The 19,297-nt window shown below is 48.4% G+C and overlaps 1 protein-coding gene across 4 annotated transcripts in view; it reads right to left on the bottom strand.

Annotated features, from left to right (window-relative positions):
- ATP6V0D1 (ATPase H+ transporting V0 subunit d1) overlaps positions 1 to 19,297 on the bottom strand; it is a 590,366-nt gene that overhangs the window by 255,831 nt on the left and 315,238 nt on the right. For all 4 annotated transcript variants that reach the window (XR_003942203.1, XM_030203697.1, XM_030203696.1 and 1 more), the window contains one exon: positions 9,868 to 9,945. Coding sequence is in view for 3 of the 4 variants with exons in the window: in XM_030203697.1 (XP_030059557.1) it covers positions 9,868 to 9,945 (78 nt within the window). In the remaining variant the exon portion in view is untranslated. The remainder of the gene's footprint in view (positions 1 to 9,867; positions 9,946 to 19,297) is intronic.

Here is a 19,297-nt window from a genome sequence, read left to right on the forward strand (position 1 = left end):
AGTCGGAGGCGTTGGCTGCTGACCCAGAGAGCTGTCTGACTTGGCCGGGAACATTCCCGCTGCGTTGGGCAAATGGTTCCTTTCAGTATTTGGGAATCCTGCTGACGCCGAAGTTGAAGGGAAAATTAGGTTCTTACCTTGGTAATTTTCTTTACTTTAGTCATAGCAGATGAAGCCATTACGTATGGGTTATGTCCATCAACCAGCAGGGGAGATAGAGAGCACTCAAACTTTCACAGTGCCCTCTTGGCCAGCTAGCTCCACTGCCTCTTCAGTATTTGAAGCTTCCAAAGCAGTATGGCAAACCGCAATGGGAATCACAAGGGCTTTCCTCACAGCGAATGATGGCCCATCACAAGGGCATGAACTCATAAAGGAGGGAATGCACATCCTCCTGGAGGGAATAAACTCATCCTCCTTATTGTATAAGTGGAGGGGAACACAGGCGCCTCCTGGAGGGAATCACACATCCTCCCAACACACTGGAGGGAATGAACTCATCCTTCTATTTATAGAACTAGAGGGGAACACACGCGCCTCCTGGAGAGAATCAACACGTCCTCCAAAAAAAACATGCTGGAGGGAATGAACACTTCCTCCTAAATTTAAACTGAACATGAATCCTGAAGATTGTTTTCCAACTTTCTCCCAAGGAAGGAACTTCAGGAAATTAGAACAGAACCTGAAAAACAGATTCACAGCATACAGACAATCATACAGGGAGGGCTCATGGCTTCATCTGCTATGACTAAAGGAAAGAAAATTACCAAGGTAAGAACCTAATTTTCCCTTCCTTGTCATCAAGCAGATGAAGCCATTACGTATGGGATGTAACAAAGCAATCCCTAGATAGGGTGGGAACAAGCCACACCACGCGCTAGCACTTGTGCACCAAAACGCGCATCCCTCCTGGCAGCCACATCCAGCCTGTAATATCGGGCAAAGGAGAGCTTAGAAGCCCATGTTGCTGCACTGCATATCTCTTGAAGAGAGAGTGCTCCAGTTTCAGCCCAAGAGGAAGAAATCGCTCTAGTAGAATGTGCCTTAAAGGCTACAGGCGGAACCCTGCCGGCCAGCAGATAAGCTGAAAAGATAGTTTCTTTGAGCCAGCGGGCAATAGTGGCTTTAGACGCTGGAGACCCTCTGCGAGAACCAGATAGCAAAACAAACAGATGATCAGAAGTCCTGAAAGAGTTAGTAACTCGCAGATACTGCAGCAGAGTCCTGCGCACATCCAAAAGGTGCAGCTGCCCAAAAGATTCTGGAAACTCTTCCTCTGAAAAAGAGGGCAAGAAAATAGGCTGGTTTAGGTGAAAGGCTGAAACCACCTTAGGCATAAAGGAAGGCAAGGTCCGAACCGTGACTCCGGACTCTGAAAATTGCAGAAATGGGTCTCTACAGGACAGCGCCTGGAGCTCTGACACCCGTCTCGCCGAGGTAATGGCCACCAGAAAACGGCCTTCAGTGTCAAATCTTTTCTCCGATGCTCGCCGAAGCGGCTCAAAAGGAGATGCCTGCAGGGTTTTCAAAACTAGCCCCAGGTTCCAAGCTGGACAGGGTGCTCGCACTGGAGGTCGTAGCCGAAGCACCCCTCTAAGAAACCGTGCCACATCTGGGTGAGCAGCCAAAGACACGCCTTCCACCTTACCACGAAGGGAGGCCAACGCTGCCACCTGCACCCACAGGGAATTATAGGCCAAGCCTTTTTGTACACCTTCCTGCAAAAAGTCCAGAATCGGCGAGACAGGAGCACGCACTGGAGCAATGGCTCTGGAAGCACACTAAGACTCAAACAGGCACCAAATCCTGGCATAAGCCACGGAAGTGGACCGCTTGCGGGCTTGCAGGAGAGTGGAAATAACTTTATTGGAATAACTTTATCCCTCAATTGCGCCCTCTCAATAGCCATGCCGTAAGACCAAAGCGGCCGGCGTCCTCCATGGCTACCGGTCCCTGAGTCAACAGGTTCGGTACCAGAGGTAACGGCAGAGGAGCCTCCAGGAGCATCTGTCGGAGGTCTGCATACCAAGGTCTCCTTGGCCAATCCGGGGCGATGAGGACCACTTCTCCTGGGTGCAGCCGAATCCGCAAGAGCAGGCGCCCTATCAAGGGCCATGGGGGAAACACATAAAGTAGACCCGGAGGCCAGGGTTGAGCCAAGGCATCCAACCCCGCCGAGCGAGGATCTCTCCGTCTGCTGAAGAAGCAAGGGACTTTGGTATTGGCACTTGTCGCCATTAGATCCATCACGGGCTTGCCCCATTTGGCACAGATCTGCAGGAATACTTCGTCTGCCAGATTCCATTCTGCTGGATCGATCTGATGCCTGCTCAGATAATTGGCCTGCACATTGCTCTGACCTGCAATATGAGCTGCCGACAGACACTGAAGATGCAGCTCAGCCCAGTGGCAAATCAGTTCGGCCTGCGCGGCTAGTGCTCTGCACCTTGTTCTGCCTTGTCGATTTATATAGGCCACCGTTGTCGTGTTGTCCGACATCACTCTGACAGCTAATCCTTCCAGGGTCACTTGAAAGGCCAGAAGCGCCTGAAACACCGCTTTCAACTCTAGGCGGTTGATGGACCACTCCGACTCCTCGGGTATCCATAGACCCTGGGCATGCTTCCCCTTGCAGTGTGCGCCCCAGCCCTTCAGGCTGGCATCTGTTACCACTAGGCACCAAACGGGGAGCGTCAGCGGCATTCCTCGCCGCAGCATGCTGTCCGAGAGCCACCACTCCATGCTGAGACGGGCCGCAGGGAGCCAAGTAAGTCTGCATTGGTAATCCTGAGAAATAGGAGACCATCTCCGGAGTAGGGAATATTGTAGAGGTCTCAGGTGCGCTCTCGCCCAGGGTACCACTTCCATCATGGCTGTCATAGATCCCAGCAGCTGGACAATGTCCCAAGCTCGCGGGTGGGGCATCCTCAGGAGCAGACGGACCTGATTCTGAAGCTTGCACCGCCTTAGCTCGGGTAGGAACACATAGCCCGAGACTATGTCGAACCTGGCCCCCCCAAAACTCTAGAGATTGTGAAGGGGACAGGTGACGTTTGGCCATATTGACGACCCAGCCTAGAGATTGCAGTACTGAGACCACTCTGGCTGTAGCTTGTAAGCTCTCTGTTGCAGAGTCTGCTCTGATGAGCCAGTCGTCTAGGTACGGGTGAACCCTGATACCTTCTCGCCTGAGAAAAGCAGCTACTACCACCATTACCTTCGAAAAGGTTCGGGGAGCTGTGGCGAGGCCAAATGGCAAGGCCCTGAACTGGAAATGTTTTCCCAACACCGCAAACCTCAGAAACGTCTGGTGCGGGGGCCAAATCGGTATGTGCAAGTAAGCTTCTTTCAGGTCCAGAGACGTGAGAAACTCTCCTGGCTGAACCGCCGCAAAGACGGAGCGCAGGGATTCCATGTGGAAATGCCGCACTCTCAGGGACTTGTTCACTTCTTTTAAGTCCAGAATAGGGCGAAAGGACCCACCTTTTCGCGGCACCACAAAGTAGATGGAGTATCGGCCGCAGCCTTGCTCGGCGGGAGGCACCGGGGTCACTGCCCCTAACTGAATCATACCTTGTAAAGTCTCCTCCACCGCCGCCCGTTTGATGGCAGAACCGCATCGGGACTCCACAAACACGTCTCTTACTGGGGCGTTGAATTCTATTCTGTATCCCATCTCTGATCAGGTCCAGAACCCACTGATCTGAGGAAATCTTGGCCCACTCCTCAACAAAGAGGGAAGCCGTCCTCCGATGACAGGCATCGAGGAGAGGGCCGGTGCACCATCATTGAGAGGGTCGCCCCTGAACTCCTGGTCTTGAGCCACCGGCTGCGGAATGCTTGTCCGGAGGCGAAAGGAGTTCCTCTGCTGACCACGGGCACGTGAAGTGAACCCAGCAGAACGCCCCGGGCGTACCTTCTAGCTTCACGGAAGCGAGGTCTGTACGAGGAGTGGACCGCCTGGCCCTTAGAGGAAGGCCTCTGCCTATCTTCGGGCAAGCGCTGGGGTTTGGATCACCCAGGCCTTTCATACAATTTTCTCCAACTCCTCACCAAATAGGAGAAGTCCTTGAAAAGGCAACTTCACCAACCTTTGCTTAGAGGCCATGTCCGCTGCCCAGTGTCGTAGCCACAGACGACAGCGTGCCGCCACTGCTACTAGCCATTTGTTTTAGCTGAAGCTCTGACAAGGTCATAAAGGGCATCAGCCAGAAAGGACAAGGCCACCTCCATCCGCGGAGCCACATCCAAGAAGGGCTCCGCTCCATCTCCGGGCTGAGCCACTGCCTGTTGCAGCCAAGCTAAGCAGGCTCTCACAGCATAACAGCTGCATGCAGACGCCTGAACAGTGAGACCTGCAGTTTCAAAGGACCGTTTCAATGCTGTTTCCAGCCTACGGTCTTGAACATCCTTCAGGGCAACACCTCCTTCAACAGGGAGGGTAGTTCTCTTTGTCACCGCAGTGACTAGGGCATCCACTGTAGGCATTTGAAAACGAGCCATATGTCCCTCATGCAGAGGGTATAACTGCCCCATAGCCCTGGAAACTCTCAAAGGTCCCTCGGGGTCAGCCCACTGAGCCGAAACAAGCTCTAGGATGGAGTCATGCAAAGGGAAGGCCCGAGCAGCTTTCTTGGTACTAGCCATCCTGGGATTACCCGAGGAGGCCATGCCACTGTCAGGATCTTCAATCGAGAGGGCCTGCAGGGTATCTGAAATAAGCGCTGGCAGCTCATCACGGTGGAAAATCCTCACCGCGGAGGGATCATCCAGATCCTGTGGTAAATCCGCACCTGACTCTGGTTCCTCAGACCAAGAACGTCTGTCAGAGTTCTCCGAATCCTCACACCACGACCACGGGGGGGAAAAAGGTGCACCACAATCTGAAGGGGAATTAACCTTTCTGCGCTTATCTTTAGGCCAAGCATCCGGGAAAAAAACCTCACTGGGCAGTCCCAGGCCAGAATCCATCGGGAGGGGGGAATCAGAGGAGCCTCAGGCGACCCTTGAGGAAGGGCTCTTTTCATCATGTATGCTTTATGCAGCAAAAGCACAAAATCCGGGGAGAAAATCTCACCCTGGGCACCCAAATCCTGTCCGTTGCTAGCCACTCCTGAAATAACCTCATCTCGAGGTGCCCCACCCGGCTCAGGTCTCTCCGTGTCCACGGAGGCCCGCGCCATGCGGTGTAAGCAAAATGGTGCCCGCTGCCAGCTCAGAGCGGAAGAAACATCGCTCGCCATGCTCGGGCCGGCTCCTACCGCCAGAACAGCACGATTTATAGGAGCCCTGCTGCTGATTTGCGCTTGCCACAAGTGGAACAGCGCTTTACATTGTCCGCAGCCATCGCCGAAAAAATGGCGGTAAAATCCAAAATGGCGGTTTCGCGCCAAAATTGCCCCGATCGCGGGCCCACCCCGGAGGAGTTGGAAAACACTCTTACCTCAAAGGATCTAGTGTACAACTACGATCCTGCTGAAAATCAGGTCAAAAACCTCTGTTCCATCGTCTCTGCGTTTAAAAACGCGACGCGACTTTTTTTTTTTTTTTTTTTTTAAGCTGTGAGGAAAGCAGAGGTATTGAAGACTCCGGAGGCTCAGATGAGTGGGAAAGGCAGGGAAAGGGCGAACCTATATGCCTGCATCCACTGTTGGTGGGTAAGGACAGGGAAAGCAAGGCAATATGGTCCACATCCACAGAGGTATGGGTAAGGCAGGGAAGGGCTAACCTATGTGCCTTTAAAGTGAAGCTGCTATAGCCTCCAACACCCTGGTTAACAACTGGCAAGCCAAGAACCCACCTCCCGGCAGATTTTTCTGGAGCTCGAACAAGCTGCAGCCACCCTGCTAGGGGAGATAGAGAATACTGAAGAGGCAGTGGAGCTAGCTGGCCAAGAGGGCACTGTGAAAGTTTGAGTGCTCTCTATCTCCCCTGCTGGTTGATGGACATAACCCATACGTAATGGCTTCATCTGCTTGATGACAAGGAAACATGATTAACACCAGTCGACTGTTAGTACAGACTAGAGAGTTGCACGGGGACAGAAATCTTACCCGTCCCCGCTGGAATCTTACCCGTCCCCGCCCGTCCCCACTGGAATCTTACCCATCCCCACCCATCCCCCAAAAATTTAAACCATCCCAACCCGTCCCCACCCGTCCCCGTAAGAATTTAACCCATCCCCACCTATCCCCGTAAGAATTAATAGTACATAAAGAAAGTTCCAGTCAGCTCCCTCAGTCTCTCTCTGGATTTGAGCCACAGCACTGTAGGCAAGGAAGGAGTGGAAGCTGAAACTTGGAACACTCTGGTGTGCACATGTAAGATTTGTCTCTGATTTACTGGCAGTGTGTGCTGAGAGGCCGCCACATGCACGCGCCAGTAGGTTAGGTGACATCTGATTCTTGTGCCTGTGTCAGAGCTGAGGTCTGACACAAGTCTGGTAGCAAAGAGGATTAATAGTAACAAAGTAAGTGACAGCAAATAGACCTGAACGGTCCATCCACTCTGCCAATAGTCACACTCGTGATCAAGTCATCATTAAATCAACGAGTGTGATATTATATACTTGATTATGGTCTTTCTTCCGTTCTTCTGGAACAAAGACCACAGAAGTCTATCTGGCCCTATCCTTATGTGAGAGAAGATCCACCGGTAAGTGGAAAACTCAAGCACCCCACGGTAAAAACAAGAATGTGTAAAAAAAGTGGGAGTACGACCAACGAAACCAGAAACTGGAAGATGTTCTTGACAACAATTTATTGAAAATTTGAAGACTCGACACGTCGTGTTTCGGCCGTCAGGCCTGCATCAGGAGTCTGCTGTGCAAAGTGCTGCAGAGCAATGACGATGGAAAACCTCTAAGGATATATCAGTAGTCTTTTGCACGGAGAGTTGCTAAACAATGATGAGGTTGATTCTTAAGAAGTAGCGTGGTAGTCTTAAGAAAGACTGTTTTGAAAAAGTTCGTCAGGAGCGCTGCTCGCACACCGAAAAGCTCTTATTCTGTAAAACTTGGGTTCATTCTGGGATAGTCAGAGATCCTGAAGGACCCTGCCACAAAGTTGTTCTCACTGCGCAGGGCTTCAAATGGCAAACTTCTCCACAATTAAGCCCTGGATTCTGACTGACAAAGAAACACTGTGCAAGTATGAACTGCACAGACCGCTTCAAATCTTGAGGGTTGGCCACGGAAAGCACTTTCGATATAAGCTAAAACACTTCACTAGCAATCCCCCAACAGACAAGAGAATTCCTGACGGCCGAAACACGACGTGTCGAGTCTTCAAATTTTCAATAAATTGTTGTCAAGAACATCTTCCAGTTTCTGGTTTCCTTGGTCGTACTCCCACTTTTTTTACACATTCCTATCCTTATGTTCCAACTACTGGAGTTGCCGTTGAAGCTCACTCCAGTCTATTCGTCTTCTCATTTGTGGGACACAGACCGTAAAAGTCTGTCCAGCACTGTCCTCATGTTCCAGCCACTGAAGTTGCTGTCTAAGCCCTTTCCAGCCCATCCTAAACCAGATTGCCATGTATGAGACACAGACCATACAAGTCTGCCAGGTATCAGCTCTAGTTCATCACAGCCAGAGTTGCCATCTAAGTGTCACTTGACACATCCACACACATGCAGCCATTTAAGGTTAGCTTTTATATAACTTCCATTTTCTAATTAGAGATCCTCTGTGTTCATCCCACGCCTTTTGAATTCCGTCATCATTTGTGACTCTACCACCTCCTTAATGGAAGACTTTCCACATTTATGCTGTTAAAGCAAGGAAGAAGAGGAGGAGGACACAGCACTCAAATAAATTGGTATTCGGTAGATGAGAGGCTGGTGCAGGTGCAGCTTACACTTCTACGGGAAGCCCACAGAACTGGTTCCATCCCCGTGGGAACCCTGCAGGAACTGCCTCCGTCCCCGCGGGAACCCCGCAGAACTGTTTCCATCCCGGCGGGAACCCCGCAGGAACTGCCTCCACCCGCGGGATTCCCGCGGGGACGGAAGCCGTGCAGCTCTCTAGTACAGACCAAGCAACAATTGGAGAATTGGGATACATTGCAGCTATCTTTGAGTGGACGTATAGGTCTTGTTCGTATGGTGATCCTCCCCCGATAGCTTTATGTCAATTGAAACATTTTATTAAGTCATTAGATGAAGAGCTGTTGTGTCGGAAGCTAGGCGCCAAGTTAAAAAAAAATTTTGAGGAGATTTCAGACACTGACCCATCTGTTTCTAGCATATATAAGGCGTTATGGGATATCGGGATAACAAAAGATTTTAGGCAGCTTAAGACCCGTTGGGAGATCGATTTGGGTGTCGATTTGTCCTCTTGGAATGTTCTTCAACACGTGAAGGGTATACCGAAGTTGGTTAGTGGTGCCCACTACCAGGAATGTGTGTTCCGCGTAATTCATAGCGCTTACTTCACTCAAGTCCAATTAGCACAGTTTGGAGGGATACAAACGCCTCTCTGTCAACGTTGTAAATGAGCAGATAATACATTTTGTCAAGCGTTCTGGAATTGTGAAGTGGTGCAGGGTTTCTGGGGTAGAGTTGGGAATTATTTGTCCTTTTTGTTGACCCGGGAGTTAGCGGGAACCCTGGGTTCAGGTTGCTATTGGACATGCCTGGCTCCTTTAGGGGGAACTCGGCGGAGGACACATTGCTATTTCGCAAATTATGCTTGCTAGCCAGGAAATGCATATTGCAGTACTGGACATCAGATGTTGCACCAGAATTCTGGCATTGGCGTAATCTTATGCAGCAGTTGATGATGTGGGAGGCGAGAGAGTCTAGGAGTTTCCCAAAACGCAAAAACTATTTTCTGAAAGTATGGGGGGTCTATATAGACACACTATCTGCTAGAGGCAAAAGTCTGTACTTACGTATTGTGATACTATGGTGGAGTGAGGTGTAGATTCACCCGTTGGTGCGATAGGAGCTATCCTTGGGTGGGGGGGAGGGGAGTTGGTTAAGGGAGCGGGGTTAGGGGGGATCGTTCAGGGGGGGATGGGTTGGGGAGGATAAGGGGGAACGGGTAGGGGAGTGGTAATAGGGATAAGGGGAATTGGGAAGAGGGGTGGGGGGTGAGTTCATAGGGACGGTAGGGGGGAACAAAAAGTTGAGAATGGTTGTATACGGGCACTTAGTTATGACTGCTGTATACTGGATTTCATTATTGCGTTATATGAGGTTGTAATTAATGTGAAATTCTCAATAAAAATGTTTGAAACTAAAAAAAATATTAAAAAAAAAAAAAAAGAAAACAATACGATTTCTACACATAATACTATTTTGCTCATCTGCATTCCGTTTTCGTTAGCTGCTACCATGATCGGAAAATGGCTCGGAGAAGCCTTTTGTGCATGCCACTGTTTACTACTTGCTCGTTAAAGGCTCGTTAAGTTTAGTGCATCTGGCCCCGGGTCCTGGAGGCACCACAGCCAGCCAGATTTTGAAGATAACCACAATGAATATTCATGAAAGATGTGCATACAAATCTCTCTCATGAATATTCATTGTGGATATCCTGAAAACCTGACTGGCTGGGGTGCCTCCAGGACCAGGTTTGGGAACCACTGGCCTAGAGACTGTTTTCTTAGCACCTGAAATTCTGTAATACAGGAAGGCACTCAGTCTCAACACCCCTGAAGAATAAAGCAAAACTAATTAGCCAGAATAAAGTGGCCAACTGTGCTGGAGTGAACAGGTAGAAAGGTTTCCAGCACAGGTGGGATACGAACTTTGGTCTCATTTTCTTATGATCTACACATATATCTTAGTTCTGACTCTAGCTAACAAGACTGGTTAAATTGATATTACAGCTTTGCACTTGAAAAGAAGATATCCCTTTCTCACCTCATGTTCAAAGAATCGGTCTTCAAGTGTTTTATCCCCAGGATTGCTGCCAGCTCCTTCGAATAGCAGCTTGTACTCCTGCAAAGGAAAATCAAGAAAAATACTCAAGACTGGAACATTTTATTTATTTTTCACATTCTTGATATACCACAATATCAAAAATAACTTTCTTGCATACATGGTCTTCTAAAGGTCAAAGTGAACAATCAGTACCTTCTGCATCATGGATTGTTTTTCCATTCCCATACTGCAGAGGACTGATAAGACTTGATATGTGGTCTTTTCCCATCCTCCTGTTTTTGTTTGATTTAGATATTAACATATATTTTTGTGTAATAAATATCTAGATAGGCCTTTTAATCAATTTTTAATTGTTGTGTCTACTTTTGTTTTTCAGTTCTGCTGTAATTGTTTTCCCTCTTTCCTTTACTTTAATCTTTGCTATGATTTCAAGTATAATATGCGGTATATCAAATAAATTTGAACCTTTAGATGCATCAGTGCCAGATAACTATTCTCAGCAGTAGGAGCAGAAATACCACTTGATTCAACACTCAGGGCTCAATGCACAAAGGCAGCCGTATAATTTGGCTGCCTCGGTAAAATTTAGCAACTCGCAAACAGCTAGCAATGCACAAAGGAGATCGCATGTGAATGAGTTGTATGGATCCTCCTTTGTGCATCGCTCGCTGTCAAATGCATTTGACAGCTCTGATGCACCGAACACCCCCCACCTCAATCTTGTTTTTTAAAATTTCCCCAGTGGACATGACTCCCCCCCCCCCTTCCCGTGACCCCACCAGAATGTATTTTAAAATAAAATTTCCATGGTGGTCCAGTGAATTGGACCCTTCCCCGGTGGTCCCAAACCCCATCTACCCCTCTATCTGTACCTTTACAGGTGGAGGCAGGAAGAAGCTAAAATTATTGTCGTTACCTGATCATTTTCTTACCTTTAACGCAGCAGATGAATCCAGGAACTAGTGGGTTAAGTCCGCCTACCAGCAGGTGGAGATAGAGATAAACAAACTAAAGGCAGTGATGCCAGATGGCCAGCTCCTTCCTCAGTTAGTATGTCATTCATAAGCATTTGCCAAGGTCAAAAATATGAAACCAAAAACAACCAGAAACCATCCTCACTATGAAAAACAGAGAACCAAATAAGAACTTCGAAATAACTGCAACTTGATCCAGAAATCGGAATCCTTTCCGTGTTCCCATATCTGTCTGAACTCTGCAAAAAAGAACCCAGAAGGAGAAAATAGCCACACTGTGCGGAAAATGAAAAAAACGTCGGCTGAACTAGGGGAGGGATCCTGGAGTCATCTGCTGCGTTTAAAAGAAAGAAAATTATCAGTTAAGACATAATTTTACCTTCCTTGTCACTTGCGCAGATGAATCCAGGAACTAGTGGGATGCACCAAAGCATTCCTTAAGTAGGGTGGGAAGCCGACACTCCTCGCCTCAAAACTCGCATCCTCCCGAGCAGACACATCTAGCCTGTAATGCTTTGCAAAAGTATGATGGGATGCCCAAGTAGCTGACCGACAGATCTCTTCCAGAGATAAGACAGACGCCTCCGCCCAAGAAGCCGCCTGTGCACGAGTAGCATGCGCCTTCAGGGCCACTGGAGACGCCCCCGCCCTTGTAGCAGATACGCGGCTCCAATGGCTTCCCTAATCCAGCGAGCAATGGAAGCCTTAGAAGCCGCCTCACCTCTTTTCGATCCCAACAAGAGCACAAAGAGATGATCCAAGCGTCGAAACTCATTAGAGATCTGCAAGCACCGAAACAAGGCTCTCCGCACACCCAGGAAACGTAGCAAGGCAAACTCCCCTGGATAATCCTCTCTTCAAAAAGACAGAAGATAAACCGCCTGATTGACATGGAAAGCCAAAACCTCTTTAGGTAGAAACGACGGCACCGTCCGGATCGACACCCCTGTGTCAGGATTCTTCCCTGGAAGCACTGGGTTTATGAGCCCTTGGACCACTACCGTGGAGCGGAAGTGGCAGGCAAGGTCACCTTCAAAGCAGAGACGAGGCAAGGCTGGACTGGAACCCCGGACTGGAGGTCTGCACTGGAATACACAGGACTGGAACGCACCGGACAGGTGCACACTGGACTGGAACCCACTGGACAGGTACACACTGGACCTAGGCTTCACCTACGCTTAACCACCGTTCCCTGAGGGTTGAGCCCTCAGGTCTGGGCAGCCGGCAGGGCTTACAGGAAAACTTGAACTAGAACTAGCAAGCAGGAACAACAGGAATCAGGATACAGAAGTGCCCCCCAGCACCTAGGTGAAAGCAAGGCAGACAGGCAGGGAATGCCCGGGTTCCAGCAATAGTCAGGCAGAGGCAGAGAATATCCAGGTTCAGGCAGTAGTCGAGTCAGGCAGCAAGTAGAGAATATCTGAGTACAGGCAGTAGTCAGGTCAGACAGCAGGCAGAGAGTAGTCAGATTCAGGCAATGGTCAGGTCAAGTAGCAAGACTATGGCTGAAGCTCCAGTAGCAAGGAGTACTGGCAGCAGACAGGACTAGGACTGAAGCTCCAGAAGCAAAGGAAAACACACACGGGAAAACCAGAAAGCTAAACACAAGAAAACTAGTAAAGCTGTATACAAGCCAACAATGCCCAATGCCCAAGCTGCTAGTAACAAGCTAGAAACTCACACTGAACTGGACAAGGTAGCAGTGCACAGAGCACTCTAACATACCAGGGACCCTTAGACGATGCAAAGGCTAAGGCTGCAGTTCTCTAAGTGAGAGAAGCACAAATCAAGGAGCAGGCAGAGCGCACACAGAACATAGAGAGACTTAGAATACCTAGGTGCAGCACAGCAGAGCAAACAGAGCCAGGCTGGAGACAGAGGTAGAGCTAACTCAGGCAGCACCCCCAGGTGCAGTAGAGTGGAGTAATTAGAGCCATGCTGGAAGCAGCCAGAACACAGAAGGAAACTACTCCAGAAAGGATAGGCAGAAGCCAGCTTAGAAGCTGACCCCCAGAAATAAGGTAAGTCTGAGGGTGGTCACGGCCACAGACGTGACACCCTGCTTCCGAAAACAGCAAAAAAGGATCTCTGCAAGACAAAAGCCTGAATTTCAGAAATCCTCCTAGCCAAAGCAATGACCACCAAAATCACTGTCTTAAGTGTTAGATCCTTGTCAGAAACCTTATTCAATGGCTCAAAAGGTGGGTCCTGGAGGGCTCGCAGAGTACCACATTCAAACGCCACGCTGGGCACGGCTGCCGCAGAGGAGGCCGAAGCTGAAGAGCCCTGCGTAGGAAACGGACCACATCAGAGTGAGCTGCTAAAGAGGAACCGTCCAGTTTGTCCCTAAAACAAGCTACTGCGGCCACCTGCACTCGAAGAGAATTACTTGCCAATCCCTTTTGAAGACCATCCTGAAGGAACTCCAGAATAACCGGAATGTCCGCCTGAAAAGGAGATTCAGCACGCAGAGCACACCACGCCGAAAAAAGCTTTCCACACTCGCGCGTACGCTGAAGTAGACTGCTTCCGTGCCCCCAAAAGAGTGCAATGACTGGTCCTGAAAATCCCTTCTTCCTCAGCTGCCGCCTCTCGCGGGAGGGATTTTCCATCTGAACTGGCCCTTGATGCAGCAGATCGGGAGTCACCGGAATGGTGGCTCTGAGAGTGCTTGAATGAGACCGCATACCACGGCCATCGGAGCCCATCTGGGGCCACTAGAACGGCCGGCTCCTGATGCCGCCCTATGCGGCAATAACTCTCCCTATCAGAGGCCTCAGAGGAAAAACATACAGTAGCTGTTTTTCCGGCCATGGCTGGAGAAGAGCATCCAATCCTGCGGATCCTGGCTGCCATTTGTGGCTGAAGAACTGGGGAACTTTGGCATTGCAAGCCATGGCCGTAAGATCCATTACTGGTCTTCCTCAACGTTGACATATCAGCCAAAAAGCCGAGTCTGACAACGTCCATTCCGCTGTCTTGACCTGCAGTGTGCGCTGCCGACAGACTCTGAACATGCGCTTCCACCCATACCAGAAGACGAGATGCTTCCACTGCCAACTGCCCCCCTGCCGATTGATATAGGCCACTGTCGTGGTGTTGTCTGAGAATACACAAACCGCCTGCTCCTGCAGAAGGTCCTGAAAACTCCATAGCGCATTCACGACTTGCTTGCAACTCCAATTTATTGGCCAAGTCGCTTCGAGAGGGGTCCACGATCCCTGGGCTACTCAATGAAGACAATGGGCTCCCCCGCCCGCAAGGCTGGCATCCGTCACGACTACCACCCAATTGGGAGACGCCAGAGAAACACCCTTCTGCAAATTGGCTGACTGGAGCCACCATGCCAGACTGTCCCTGGCCCGGCTCAACCAAGGAAGGCGTCGTTGATAATCCAGTGATAATCCACATATACCAAAACAGCCGACTCCTCCCCAGCACTATCTAAAATCCTATCTAGGTGACACGTGAGGTCCGCCACCTTCGCACCAGGCAGGCAAGTCACCAGGCGATCCTCACGTCCACCAGCCACCCAGCTATCTATATGCCTAATGATCGAATCACCAACTACAATGGCTGTCCTAACCTTTCCCTCCTGGGCAGCAATTGGAGACATATCCTCAGTGCGAGAGGATAGTACATCCCCTGGTGGGCAGTTCCTGGCTACAGGAGTACTTCCTACTTCACCAGGGTGATGCTCTCCTTCTAGGAGACCTCCCTCCTCCAGGGTAGCACAAGGGCTACCAGACTGGAGGTGGGACTTCTCTACAACATCCCTGTAGGTCTCCTCTATGTACCTCTCTGTCTCCCTCAGCTCCAACAAAGTCTGCTACTCTAGCCTCAAGAGAACGGACACGTTCCCTAAGAGCTAGGAGCTCACCAATTGGGAGATAATCATACATGCGACATTCAATGCAAAAGACTGGATAGCACCCCTCTCGCTGCTGGACTGCTGACTCCATCTTAGTGTTTAGTGATTTATCAAACCAATTCAAACAACTGACATAAAACAGAATAGCGACCATTCCAACTAAGAATTAGATTGCAAACTAGTCAACACTGGCCAATCCCACAAGGGAGACCACTTGACTAATCCTATTTTCGAACCAACACAGTTATGAGAGCAGATAAAAACCAGGTGGTACATCCACTACCTCCAAGAATTTTCCATCCCTATCACACAGACCAAATGGGAAACCCCCCAAAGAGAAACAATTCTCTCCAGAGGCAAGATAGATGAAACCAAGCTCTGAGATCTAAAACAACTAGAACGTACATGAAACTTAAATCCACTCCCTCAAGAAATGGTCTCTACCTGGAATCAAACACTAACACCCTAGATGACACAGCACCACTAAAACTGAAAAAGACTCCCAAGACAGTCATTAATCCTTGGTATAGCCAAGAAATATTACATCTAAAGAATCATACAGACAACGAACAAACATGACTGAAGACACAAAACACCCAGGATAAGGCCACAAGGAAAGGATAAAACTGGAAAAACAAATACTACTCCTGCAAAATCTCTGAGAGCAGCAACTCCACCTGCACCCTTTTCCAGCTGGTCAGAACACTCACAAAACCAATACAAGCACAAACAGAACAAGCCTAACCATGGAGGAACTGGCCAAATTCTTTCAAACCAATCAGATAAACAAACTCAAATCTGAAAATTCCAAACCAACAATCCATCATGACTGACTGCTCTGGAGACAACCATCCAGCAGACCACTTTTGGTCCACCTTCACAGAAACTACCTGAGAACAACTCAAGACGCCAATTACCAGATTCTCAAAGGGATCCTGTACTTTAAATCCATGCAGAGCCGACTTCCTTAAAACAGCTACTCCAAAGTCAATAGCCTACATAATCAACATGATACAAACCACTTCAAACCAGAACTTCACATAGAAAAAATTCAATACCATGGTTTAACGAAGAACTGAAAGAACTAAAAACATAAGTCAGAAGATTGGAAAGAGCATGGAGCAAGAATAAAGACGAAAACACACACAAAGAATGGAAACAACTACTAAGAAAATACAAATACACAATCAGACAAACTAAAAGGACCTACTACAAAACCAAAATAGGACCAAACTATAAGGATACACACAAACTCTTCTCACTCGTAAACAATCTTCTAAATACCACCAAGGTCACCTCCAACAACGCAGAGACCCCATCAGCAGCCAACCTTGCGAACTACTTCAATGAAAAAAATCATAAAACTCTGACTCATGATACCCACTAACACAACGGACTACAAAAATATCCTTGAATGCCTAGACCCAAATCCCAGAGAATACCCAGATCGATCGATCATGGACCGACTTTGACACGATCTCATCAAAAGAAATCTCATATTGGCTAGGAAAATACGCCAAATCACAATGCAAATTAGACATCTGCCCTAACAGCCTAATAAGATCCGCACCCAAGCAATTCAAAGCAGACCTCACGACCAGAATTGAACACAAGATGGCTGACCAAGACGGACGCGTAAGCGAGTAGCTCCGTAAGCCAAGGTCGCCAACCGGCGAGAACACGGTCTGCCCGACGGCTGAGGTGGACCGAAACCGGACCGGAAGCGAACAAAGTCCGAACTAGGTCTAATGACCACACCGCAGCTCTGAGGAACGGAAAGCTAGCGAACAGCTTCACTGAGACGAGTGACCTAGAGACTGACCTGGGCCTACTCGAACCCGTGGATACCGAATCCCAGCTGAATCGTTCCCACGGGTGCAGTGGGTAAGCTCCTCCGACCGAGGGCTAACACGGGACCCAGCACTAGCCGTGTGTGATCTCACGCCTGCCCGATCACTCGATGAGAGACATAGACCGACTGGACCCAATCAACCCAAGCAAGGCCTCACTCGCACGAGCTGGTAGGAAAATCATGCGGCGGACCCAACCCCTACCTTCAGCGCCTGGAGACAACGATCCAATCATCCGAGCCTACACCTCCGCCGGTCGGGCCCTGCTGACTCATGGCCGCCCCGACACGCGGAGAGGCAGTTTTGATCAACCCCCCCCCCCCCCCCCCCCCCCCATGGAAACTGCACAGGAACGGGACGGCGCAAGCAAAGGACGATGCGATACACCAGGACTTCGACCCTGCAGACGGCGGAGAACTAGAAAACACATCTGAGGTATATTTACCCAACAGCTATCGCCTACCGATTGAAATCAGAGCGGCGGAAAGAGAAGAACACACCGAGCAGAGACGGCACTGAGGTCAGCAGAGCGTTGCAAGTCTGAGAAACTCGCGACCAGGCCAGAGAAGCTGATACACAACGCAGAGGAAGACAAAAGAACTACAGAGCAGGTATTGATTGAGAGACTGCTAAGAACTGGTTACTGAAAACCTGCTCTGTTTCATGCTTATTTGCAACATTAAGCTATCTGCTTCCTTCTGTCCCGCTCTTAATAGTATACTATGTACTAGAAAACCATGCAGAAGCTCTGTCCTGCTCATGCTTATCTGCAGTAAGCTGATTGTTACTTATGTTCTATTCATGCTTATCTGTGACATTATGCTATTTACTACTTGCTATCGATGACAGAAAGTTATTTACTATGTCTGTCTTGTTCACGCTTATTTGCGACAATAAGCTAGTGGCTATCTCTGTTCTGTTCAGGCTTATCTGTGACAGGAAGCTATTTGCTATCTCTGTTCTGTTCACGCTTATCTGTGACAGTAAGCTATTTACTTCTTCCTGACATGTTTTCTTAATACAATACTATCATCACGCATGTTAAAATCTTACTAAGCAGTAACTCAAAGCATCTGAAATATAACCACAACACACTACCTAAAACCAACATGAATATCAACAGAATTCTTCTAATAATCTACTTTCTCCCACTAATTTACTATGCATGGACAAAACCCAACACAGACAACAATCTGGCCACAGCACAAATACACCACAAATAACTCAATCGCAACCCACCAGACCTAAAAGATAACAACCAACTAAAAGGGAAAACAAACACACACGGAAATAACCGACAGAAAGGGAAGAAAGGACACAATAAAACCAAATACCAAGGCAACAGATAATTATTAAGAATCAACACGCACTCACCCAACGCCGAATCCTACACACTAATCCAAATAGGATACATAAACGCAAGATCTGCTGTCAACAAAACAGCAACTATAACAGACTGGATCACAACAGGCAATCTTGACCTTCTATTTATTACCGAAACTTGGATCCATGATCTCAAAGACCCCATAATCTTAGATCTATGCCCACCAGGATACAAAATTATCCACTGGACAAGAAATGGAAAAAGAGGAGGGGGACTAGCCATAATCTACAAATCCCAATTCACCATCACAACCACAGCTGAATCTATCACGCCACAGCTTGAAATTGCTTCAGTCAGAATCAATCAACCATACCTACAAGAACACCTTAATACAGTACTGCTCTATAGACTGCCAGGCAACTGGCAAGACTCCCAAACACACTTCATGGACTTTATTTCGAACACGTGTGTCTCTACCTCAAATCTTATCATCATAGGAGATATCAACTTACACCTTGAAGACCTCACCTCAACTAGCACCCAAGAATGCGAAGAGTTCCTACAACTATGGGATCTCCACAAGACAAATGCGCAACCAACCCACAACAAAGGACACACATTAGACATCATTACACACAAATTCGACCCCGATTTAAACCTTATACTAATTGATACAAAGTGGACACCTACACCATGGTTCGACCACTACAAAGCAAACCTCCACCTCCAATGGCGAAAGAAAGACTCACCCAATAAACAAATACGAAAAACCTACACCACAAGAGGAAGAATAGAACCAGCAACATTTTGGCAACAGATTTACGATAATGAATGGACTACAAAAACTGATACACACCAATTCCTCCAAGAATGGGACAAAAGATGCAAACACATACTAGATGACATAGCCCGATCCAAACCAGAACCTCACATAGAAAGAACTCACTACCATGGTTCAAAGAAGACCTGAAAAAACTTAAAACACAAGTTAGAAGGCGGGCACGAGAATGGTACAAACAAATAAATAACTCCACATACAAAGCCTGGAAACTACTACATAGAAAATACAAATACACCATAAGACAAACTAAAAGAACATACTACAAAACCATAATTGGATCAAATTACAAAAACACACACAAACTCTTCCAACTTGTGAACAAATTACTAGACACCACACCAGTCACATCTAACAGTACAGAGGCACCAACAGCAGAGAGCCTCGCAAAATACTTCAATGAGAAAATCGTAAAACTACGACATCAGATACCTAGCAGCACCACCGACTACACCACAATCCTCGACTGCCTAGACCCAGACTCTGGTGTATACCCTGCGGACTGTCACGTGCACGGGGACCTTGGCACACTGTCAGGCTTCTTCCCCGGGA

This window comes from Microcaecilia unicolor, chromosome 5 (assembly GCF_901765095.1).
Source record: "Microcaecilia unicolor chromosome 5, aMicUni1.1, whole genome shotgun sequence".
NCBI classification, from domain to species: Eukaryota; Metazoa; Chordata; class Amphibia; order Gymnophiona; family Siphonopidae; genus Microcaecilia; species Microcaecilia unicolor.